The sequence below is a fragment of the Suricata suricatta genome, chromosome 15 (assembly GCF_006229205.1).
Source record: "Suricata suricatta isolate VVHF042 chromosome 15, meerkat_22Aug2017_6uvM2_HiC, whole genome shotgun sequence".
Classification (NCBI taxonomy): Eukaryota; Metazoa; Chordata; class Mammalia; order Carnivora; family Herpestidae; genus Suricata; species Suricata suricatta.
Window position 1 is genome coordinate 69,992,108 of NC_043714.1, and position 10,511 is coordinate 70,002,618.

The following is a 10,511-nucleotide window of genomic DNA, read 5'->3' on the forward strand; positions in this document are numbered from 1 at the left end:
GGGAGAGGAGGGGAGAGGAGAGGAGAGGGACCCCTGGGTCAGGGCAGTTGAGAGCCATGTCAGCTTCCGTGCTGACAGGGGGACTGGATTGGCTGTTTGGTCCCCGAGGCGGGGACCCTGGTGCCGGGCTCCGGCAGGTACCAGTTTGGGAACCGCGGCGGCCAGCTCGGAAGGGAGGAAGTGCTTGGAGGCGAGAAGTCAGACAGGGCCAACTGCAGCCCTCACTGCCCCGGGGGCAGAGGGGATGGGACCGTCCAGGCTGGCGGCCGCACGTCTGGCTTGGGACTACCCGGCGGTCACTGGCTGGGCTCGGGACACAGGCTCAGGCAAGGAGGTGGCGTGTGCTGGCTCCTGGGGGGAGGAGGCCCGCTGGCGATTGGGTTTCCAGACGGGAAGGAGCCGTGGGGACCCAAGCCGGACACGCAGATGCAAGCGTGGGGCGCGCAGGTGTCTGTGAAAGCAGGGAGGGGGCCGGGGAGGCCGAGGCCGGGGAAGGGCAGCGGCCAGCACCCCTCCCCATGCGGGTGGCGCACAGCGGCCCTCTCTCCCTCTAGGTCCCCGGTGCCCGCTGCCCTTCGGCGCGGCGGGTGTGGCCGGGGGAGCGGTCCTGTGCGAGCCCGCGGAGGGCACCGCTGTCCAGCGTTGTCAGTTGCTGTGCCACCGCGGTTACCGGAGCGCGTTCCCGCCAGCGCCACTGCTCTGCGGCCTCCAGGAGGGACGCTGGGAGTCACAGCCACCCCAGCCTCGTGCCTGCCAGCGTGAGTGTCTGCCCTGCACCCGCTTCCTCCCTCGGGGCTCTGCGCTGAGCACCTGCCTTTCCTGCCTGAGGGCAGCATTTCCATGGTGAGCCAGGTGGCATCAGGAGCCGGAGACAGGGCCCAATAAACCATCTCCTTTCTTTTTTTTTTTTTTTAATTACAAAAATAGTTCTTTATTTTTGGGAGAGTGCAAGCAGAAGAGGGGCAGAAATGGGGGGACAGAGGATCCAGAGCAGGCTCTGACTGACAGGCTGTCAGCAGAGAGTCCAACACGGGGCTGGACCTCAGGAACTGCAAGGACCTGACCTGAGCTGAAGTTGGACGTCCAACCGAAGGAGCCCCCCAGGTGCCCCAGCATTTCACAGACCCCGAGGGTTAAGCTTTATTTCGGGCTTCTCTGGGACAGTCTGCTCCTTGGGAGAAGCGGCCTCATTTCAGGCTTTCCTGGGGCGTGTTGGGTACAGCAGTGTGGCCAGGAGGTAGGTGTCCCAGTGGCCTCACTGGCTGCTGTGGCGTTGACAAACTCAGAGCTGTTCGTCTGGACTCTGGCGGGGACACTGCTGCGCTGGCCTGGCTCCCGGCTCCATCTGGGACCCCACGGCTAATGCCTGGGGAGCACCTGCTGTGGTCACATGGGCCCTATTGAATATGGCCAGAGCCCCTTTCCCCTGCTCTCCCACTGAGCCTGTTTGTACCCCCACAGGGCTGTGAGGCAGTGCTGAGCTCCAACTGCATCTGCCCTGGCTAAGGCTGGCCACAGTGACTGTCAGGCCGCAGGGCAGGGGTGGATGCTGGGACCTGGTACTGGGTCCCCCAGGGCAATGGGTGGTGTCAGAGACAGAGACACCCAGATCCTGGGACTGTCCCAACTCCCACGTTCCCACTGGCTGGCAGAGTGTCACATGACAGTATTTCTGGCAGAGCATTCTGGGATAGAAAATCTTATCCATAACAAGGTCAGTATGATTTGGACAAATAAACGACTTTTCCCCCGACTGTGACAAAGTGGCCTAAGCCGAAATTAAGACCAGGCTTGTCAAGACTGGATCTAGAGCAAGGCACTTGGGAGAAGAGGGGCATGAGCCTCCAGCTCTTAAGGTTAAGTGTGGCGCCGCTGTGTATGATTGTGCAGGTTGCGCACTGAACAACCTTAGAGTCATGTCTCTCCTTAGAGTCATGTGTCTCCTCTTAATTGGCAAAATCATACGCAGTGGCCCTGTTTGAATGCAAGGTGATGTGGCAGATTTTCCAAGGAGAATGTCCATGTCCCTCCTTCCCAGAATGCAAAGCAGCCTGGTTTAGAGGCCGGGCCAGACTGAGCTCACTGGGAGGGTGCTACGTAGTCTCGGAGATAAACATCATGCTAGGAAGGGCGCCTACAAGGATGACCATGCAAAACGGTAGCGCTTGCGAGTTCCAAGCTCAAGGCAGACAGGGCTCCTGCGGCGGAGGAGAAACCGAAGACGAGAACAGAGTCCCACAGGTCTGTCTCCGGCGTCCCTGACCTCTGCGCTTGCCCGCAGGGCCCCAGCCGTGGCACACCCTCCAGGCCCGAGTGCGCATCCTGCTCCGACTCCCGCCCGGCACCGGCTGCGGTGCTGACGACGCGGCCTGGCTGCCGGCTTTCCGGGTCTTCGTATCAGACGAGCTCACGGCCCGTGGCTTCTGTCAGATCCAGGTGTGTGCACCTGAACTTGCGCACGAGTGGGCACTCGGGCAGGGCTCCGGGTCACCGCGTCGGGGGCCTCGGGGCTCACGTGGGCCGGGGTTCCGCTCTCACCCCTGTTACCAGGAGGCAAACCAAGGCTCACGATGAGAAAGTACTGTGTTTTGGCCAAGGCTAATTCCAGAGCCGCAGAGCTGGGATCCACACTCGTTCCTGGCCATTCTTTCTACGGAAAGGGGTCAAACCAAACATGCACTGAGCGTTCGTTATGGGCACAGGGACCCTGAGATTATTCCCAGCTTGCGGATGAGAGGATGACCCCTGTAGGGTTAACCTCATCATCCAGAGTCGCACGGCTCGGGTTGGTGGAGCCAGGCAGACGACCTGGGGACGGAGCTGTGACCGCTCCGGGAACGGGGTGCAGGAACACGGACGCGCCAGGATGCGCTCCCTGAGCCACTGGGCCGGACGTGTCTCTGAGGGACCTGCTGGGAGGCCTGGCTGATCTTCCCCGGGAGGAAGGTGCCTGGTGCCAGCACACAGACGGCACCACAGATAAGGGACATCAGAGGTGTTAGCTATGGGACAGGCAGAGGCTTCTGAGATTTGAAGTCACAAGTAGTCACAGAGGGAGTCTTTACAAGTCACTCAGTTGAACAAGTGACTCGTCTGCTCAAAGCTTGTTCATTCAGAGAACAGCTCCGTTTCCACACCTCATGCCGAGAATTTTGGAGAACATACGTTTTCATGGAACCAGAATCAGAGAGCCGCGATTCCAAAACACGTAGAAACACACACTGCCCCCTTTCATTCAAAGAAACGTACTTGACAGCAATCGCAGTAAATATGTTAGTTGTTGAGCCCCGGCTATGTTCCTGGAAGTGTTCTAGAAATGCTGCATTCCTTAGCTCTGATGATTACCGCACCCTGCTCTGGGGGTGCCAGTGACCCCGGCTTTCTAAGTGTATTAGCTGAAGCCCCCTGAGGGTAAGGGACTTGCCCAAGTTGGTAACTAAGTCTAGGTCTGTTTAGACTCTTCCATTGTGCCAATTTCTCCCTTCCTTCCTTCCTCTTTCCCTTCCTACCTTCCTTCTCTTTCTCTTTCTTTTTCTTTCTCTCTCTCTTCCTTCCTTCCTTTTTTCCTTCCTTCCTTCCTTCTACCTTCCTTCCTCCTTTCCTCCCTTCCTTCCTTCCTTCCTTCCTCCCTCCTTCTTTCCCTCCCTCCTTCCTTCCATTATTTCACTTAACAAATGTTTGAATGCCTGTTACAGCCTGGGCCTGATTTTAGGCACTGAGGATCATCAAAGAATAACAAGCCAGACCCTAGGTCAAGTGGTCAGCACAGATTTAATCAGTAATACACTAATGCAACAGGGAAGAGGAGTCCAGCGTGAACTAGAATCAACTTTGACTTGTGCAGGGGTGCTCAACCCTCACGGTCCTCAGAGAGAAAGGGGGTTAATAGTGCCATGGCCCCTGGGGTGGGTCGAAGGGAGGATGGAAAGATGTACCATAAGGCACTTTCTGGCACCTGGCATGGGCACGCTGCGCTGATGCCCAGCTCCGTTCTTGAGCTAAAGGTGTCTGTCTCCACGTAGGCGAGGACGTTTGGGGCCCCCGTGTCCGTCCCCGTGTGCGATGATTCCACAGTGCAGGTGGAGTGCGTGACTGAGGAGCGTTTAGGAGTCAACATCACGTGGAAGTTGCGACTCCAGGATGTCCCTCCAGCCTCTCTTCCTGATTTGCGTGACATCGGTATGTTTTCCTGTGTGTCTGCCTCGATGTGGGGCAGCCTCTCTGAGTCTCCATTTCTCCATCTGTCACAAGGAGCCAGCGGAGCCTGTGATCCCTTCTTGGGAGGATCTAGCAAGGGGATTACGTACTTGGCCCCTCGGAGGAGCCAAGGATGAAGAACTGTATAAAAATCAACGATGTTCTGTCGGTGGCTCACTACAGTTAAAGAGCATCACCTGATTGTATTCATGTGGCTATTTTCACATTCTTCTCTTATTTCCTGGGAACTGAGGGGGAGACAGGGCTGAAGAAGGGGAGCGCAGGTGGGTGACAGAGTCCGTATTGGTTTACATTGTGTGTTCTGCACACTTGTTCTAACATATCTCAGACCAGTAACACTGTTTAAACCCGTTAATCTATTGTGGAAGGTAGGGCAGGTGTGTGGATGGATTGGGAGAGTGAAAGGACCCAAGGAGGAGCAGAGTGGACTCTGACAGGGCTGGGAGCCAGTGTAGACAGAATTCACGTCACTGACCAGAGGGTGGGGAGACCTGCTAGCCCCCCCGCACCTCTACCATCTAGTGGCCAGATGCCCAAGGTCAGGACTGGCTGCAGGCTGAGCTCTGTGCTATGAGGGGGATACGGGGTCACTTTTCATCTTCCTCTGGAAGGAGCCGGAAGATTCAGGTGTGTTTACAGCTATTAAGGGAGGAGAGGCTTATTCCTGGGGTCCGTGAGATGCCTGTGGTTTCAGGCCTTGGGTCGGCTTTATGGGAGCCTGTTGGAGCATGAATGTTCATGGCGTGTAGGGTCCCGTCCCAGCTCCAGACGGGGTGCTCATCCCGTTCCTTCCTGGGAAATGCTTGGGGGTCCACAGCTGGAGGCCTCTTCAATGTCTAGCCGGCCACGGCCTCCTGGAGGCTCTGGCTTCCCTTCGAGCAGCCCCTTATCATCTTCACCAGCCAAGCATGGCCAGCCCCATTTTGCAAATGGGGAGACCAAGGCTCAGAGATGCAGAGACAGCTCCGGGTCTACCCAGTGTGCCTTAGATCAGTGACCGTAGACACGAGATCTTGTACCAGTGAGGCATATTGATGCCCCAGCAGTGACGGGACCCGGAGACTTGGGCTCAGTCTCAGTAGTGCTTCTGACTCCTGTGTAAACGGGGGTCCGTCTGTTTCCTTCTACGGGCCTCGGTTTCTCCCTCTGCAAAATGAAAAACCAGGTTATGCTTACATCTCCTTTCCGTGGACATTCTCGGTGGCTCTGCTCATGGGTCCCCCGACCCCCCCCCACCCCCAGGCCTTGCAGAGAACAGAGTGACATCCCTGCCTCCCCCCGTGTCTTACAGAGGAGGCTTTGGTCGGCAAGGATCTCATTGGACGCTTCACAGATCTGATCCAAAGTGGCGAGTTCCAGCTTTCTCTAGACTCCAAGACATTCCCAGCAGACACCTCCGTCTACTTCCTCCAAGGAGACAGCCTTGGCTCTTCTCCCAGCACGTGGTTTGGGTGCTTGGAAGGATTCCTCCCAGTCTCGGCTGCCGGGAACACCGCTCCGGACCCACTGGGGTGCGGTAGGTCCACCTCCACCCCTGGGAATGCTGTTTTCGGACACACGAGGCTCTGAGAAAGGCCACTGGAGCACTGGAGACAGTCCTCTGCACACAGAGAGTGGGGACCCCTTCATTCCGTTGCTTGGCAGGTCTTTCAGTGACCTGCCATGCAGGGACAGGCAGTCATTACCATTAGGTGGGCTCAGGGGATGTGGCAAAAGGAACCCCTGATGTTGAACTCATCCTTCTTTGTTGTTGACAGGCTCGGGCTTCGGGGTCTGGGCGTCACTAATGTCTTTGTGGAGAAGGCTGGGGTCCGCCCTGCGCACTTCCCGACGTTACTTAGTCTGGTTATGGCGACGTGTTACTCACCACCACGTCCCAATGGCCGCTGGTCAGCTCCAGGCTTTCCCAGCCAGGGGAGGTGGTTTGTGACGCAGGTTTACTAGGGTTCCCGGCCTTCCTTTACCCTAAGTAGCTTTGGGAGTGGGGTGTTCGAGAACGCAGCTGCAGATGTTTTTGAATGGACACTGCGTGGGTTTCCTGTCACTGCCGGGACAGATCTTCGAAAACCTGGTGCCTTAAAATGGCACATATTTATTACCATGTGGTTCCGCAGGTTGGAACTCCTCCTTGGGTCTCCCTGGGCTAAAACCAAGAGGTCAGCAGGGCTGCATACCTCCTGGAGGGGATCTGTTTCCTCGACTTCTCCAGCTTCTAGACGTTGCTCACTTTTCTTGGCTTGTGGCTTTTTCCTTCATCTCCAAAGCAGCGGCACTGTAGCTCTCTGGACGCTCTTCTGGTCACACCTCCTTGGACTCTGTCTGTCCCTTCTAGGGACTCTTGTGGTCACACAGAGCTGGGCAATCCAGGACACCCTCCCTACGTTAGGGTCAGCTGATCCGCAACCTCAATTCCATCTGCGGCCTCAGTTTCCCTTTGCCGTGTAACCTAACATGTTTGTGGCTCCCATGGATCAGGACGTGGCGGTCTTTTCTGCCTCCCGCTTCCGAGGGCTCCCGAAGAGAAGCCTTCCTCCCACGTGGCACGAGACAATGAGGCATTGTTGTGGAGCTGAAGAGAGGGGGGATGTTCCCCCGTTATTTATTTTTCCGTTATTTATATCGGTTGCAATACAAGAACTACAGGCCCTTCCTTCTGTGAAATCCATGCCAAGTTCTAAGGTCCACATTGGATTTAGGTTGCAACTAATTTTTTTTTTAAGTTTATTAACTTATTTTGAGGTGGGGAGGGAGAGAAGGAGTGGGGAAGGGGCAAAGCGAGAGGGAGAGGGAGAATCCCAACCAGGTTCTGCACAGACAGTGCAGGCTCGAGCTCACAAACCATGGGATCACGACCTGAGCTGAAATCAAGGGTCGGATGCTCAACTGATGAGCCTCCCAGGTGCCCCGAGATGCAGCTAAATCTTAACACAGAAACCAGAAATGCACCCGGTTCACTCACTGCCTGCCAGTGTTCACAGAGGGTTTTGTAGTTTACGATGCACTTCGACAACTCTTTACCGCTCACAGTGGCCCCCGGTGCCAGGTTATTCCCCCATTTGACAGATGAAGGGGTTGAGGCTTGGATGAAAGGAGATACAGCATCTCTAGGGTCCAGGGCAGGGCTGACTCAAAGGAGGGACTCAGGTACAGGAAAATGGTTAACTGTGCTTTGAGTAACCCGAGGTCCTGTGGGGCAGAGCTCCTGATCTTCCGAAGCTCACAGAGCTGCCCAGACATGAAGGACAGGAATTTCGAGCAGTAGTGGAAGGTGCCACCTGCCAGGGTGGGTGAAACAGGGTCACAGTGACCGAGACGTGCAGAACACCCACCACTGTGTTCTTGGACTGACCGTGAAGAGCCCTGGGCTCTACTTCCGAGTGTGTGTGTGTGTGTGTGTGTATGTGTGTGTGTATGTGTGTATGTGCGTGTGTGTATGTGTGTGTGTATGTGTGTATGTGTGTGTATGTGTGTATGTGTGTGTGCGTGTATGTGTGTGTATGTGTGTATGTGCGTGTGTGTATGTGTGTGTATGTGTGTATGTGCGTGTGTGTGTATGTGTGTGTATGTGTGTGTGTGTATGTGTGTGTGCATGTGTGTGTGCATGTGTGTGTATGTGTGTGTATGTATGTGTGTATGTGTGTGTATGTGTGTGTATGTGTGTATGTGTGTGTATGTGTGTGTGTATGTGCGTGTGTGGGGGGGGTGTATTTGGAGGAGCAGGGGCAGGGGTCTGATTTTATGGTCACCCCAGGTAGTGCTGGGAAGGGAGTCTGGGAACCCCATGTGGGCGCACATCCTGGAGCGTGGCGCCCAGGGGTGAGGGGATAGCACACGGGGACTGGTGCCTGTCAGGGGCCGTGTCACAGGACTGTGCTGGCTCTGCCTTCCAGTCCCTCCCTGGGCCCATTTCCTGCGTGTAAAATAAAGCGCTGCTCCGGAAATCTGATCCTCGGGTTTCCTTCTGGGAACTCTGTTGATTATTAGATGATTATTTCATGTCTCACAGGATGGGTAGCCCAGCTCCCCTGGGAGGCAGGAGGGGAAGCTGGACTTGGAGCACAAGAAGTTGTCTGAAGGATGGTAACCGGTGGAGGAACTGGGGGCCACAACTCAGGGTGGCTTCAGAGAGCCTGGGGACCACAGGGTGGCCTGGAAATGTGACTCAGTAACAGGTTCTTCTGAGCTACATTTGCTGCAGGACAGGAGATGGCTCCTCTTCCATAAAGGGCTGGAATGCAAGTATTTTAGGTTTTGCAGACCCTATGGCTTTTGTCTTGATGACTTAACTCATCATCCATTGCAGGAAGAAAAGCATGGCTGTAATTAAAAAAATTTTTTAATGTTTTTATTTATTTTTGAGAGAGAACAAGACTGAATGTGAGCAAGGGAGGGGCAGAGAGAGAGGGAGACACAAAATTCAAAGCAAGCTCAAGGCTCTGGGCTGATGAGTCTGACACGGGGCTTGAACCCACAAACTGTGAGATCATGGTTTGAGCTAGTCAGACACTCAGGCACCCCGTATGGCTGTATCTTAATAAAACCTTATTTAATAAGCAGAAAGTTGAGCTGAACTTGGCCCACGGGCTGAGGTCACTGATCCTAACTCTAGAGAAACCTACGTTCTGGCTGTCAGCCAGTGCTGTAGCTTTTACTGACTCCAAAGAATTGCCGATCTTGCCGTGCAGCCCTGTCTCCCAACTCCAGACAGTTAGAAAGGTCTGGAATGGAGCTCCTGAAAATCCAGCACTGGAAACCTTGAATTTTCTCCTGTATCGATGGTCACACCTATTTTTATTGAGCTTCTAATATGTGCTGGGGCCCCCCTCGCATTTCTCTGGTCCAGAGGGTCAGGTATCATTGAGCCCACGATATGGCTGAGGCACCCAGGCCCCTATAGTTACGAGTGTTAGGAGACTGCTCTTTGAAGTCAGGCGGACCTGGGTTCGCATCCTGGCACCAACACTTTCTCAGCGTGGGTTCTTGAGACATCGCTTACCCTCACGAGGCATCGTCTGAAGCCGAGGGAGAATACCACCGATCTCGTGGGGGCTGTGGCCTGTGTGGATGCAGTCAGTGCGTGTCTTCCCACTGGTGAGCCCCCAGCAGATGGCTTTGCTGGGCGGCCGTGCTGGGAGGCAAACCCAGCCCTCCTGATTCCCGGTTCGTTGTCCGCTTCCTCCTATGGTTCTCTGCTCAGCAAGGGGGTTCTTAGTGGAATCATGCCCCCGGGCCCTTGCTGCTGTTCCCACGGGTCCTGTCTCCCTCGGAAGCACATCTGGGACACAGCTGTGAGGTGACAAGCAGCGCGTTGTCCTGGGGAGATGGAGCAGGGCTTCTGTGTATCGTCTCCGGGGGCTAACCTGTATGACCCCCTCAGAGGGCAGTGACGGGGGGGGGGGGACTGGGAACACCAGCTCCTGTGACTCGCGGGCTCGGCAGCTCTGCCCCCGGAACAGATACCGCAGACAGGCCCGGCTTTGTTTGAGCCTCGGCAGGGTCAGTCGAGTCCACTCTCTTGCCTCAAGGCCAACCTCAAGGCTTCCCTTCGGAACTGCCTGCTGCCGCCTCCATCCGGTTTGGTCCAATAAGGAGGACCTCGGAGACATTGTCCATCCTCCATTCTGGACCGCATTAACTTGCGTTCATCAGAAGTTCTCCTCACAGAGCTCCTTCTCTATGCTTTTTTTTTTAAGTTTTTTAATGTTTTTATTTATTTTTGAGAGAGAGAGAGACAGTGTGAGCAGGGGAAGATCAGAGAGAGGAGACACAGGATCTGAAGTAGGCTCCGGGCTCTGAGCTGTTAGCACAGAGTCCGAGGCAGGGCTTGAACCTACAAACCGTGAGATCATGACCTGAGCCGAAGCCGGATGCTTAACCGACCGAGTCACCCAGGCGGCCCTCTATGTAAACGTTAGTAACACGTTACGTCTGGTTTCCTCCGGCTTCCCTTCCTTCCTGTCTGCCGTGTACCCGTCCATCGAAGGTTCCACGTACGATTAGGAGCTAAACACCAGGTTTCTCAGGCAGCTCTCAGAGAGCTCAAGGTCTAGGTGGGCAGAGAGCATTGGGGAGCCAGTTGGTATCATGAGAAAAGGCTTGTCCATCCCAGTCCGGGCGGTTCAGGGAAGGCTCGCCCGGGTCACAGGGCCTGCGCAAACTCTTGAAAGGCGGGTCAGAATCGCGGCTCCGGTGAGAGCTGGCGAGGAGTGGGGCATGCACACGTCTGTGTGTGCATGCATGTGCATGTGTGCATCACGTGCATCCGTGCCCAGGGCGCCGTGGTGCAGAAGGGC

The 10,511-nt window shown here is 55.6% G+C and overlaps 1 protein-coding gene across 1 annotated transcript in view; it reads left to right on the forward strand.

Moving 5' to 3' along the window:
- TG (thyroglobulin) overlaps nt 1-10,511 on the forward strand; it is a 233,195-nt gene that overhangs the window by 29,307 nt on the left and 193,377 nt on the right. Inside the window, exons 17-21 of the mRNA XM_029923329.1 lie at nt 138-295; nt 555-758; nt 2,282-2,436; nt 4,023-4,179; nt 5,510-5,734. Of these exons, the coding sequence (XP_029779189.1) occupies nt 138-295; nt 555-758; nt 2,282-2,436; nt 4,023-4,179; nt 5,510-5,734 (899 nt within the window). The remainder of the gene's footprint in view (nt 1-137; nt 296-554; nt 759-2,281; nt 2,437-4,022; nt 4,180-5,509; nt 5,735-10,511) is intronic.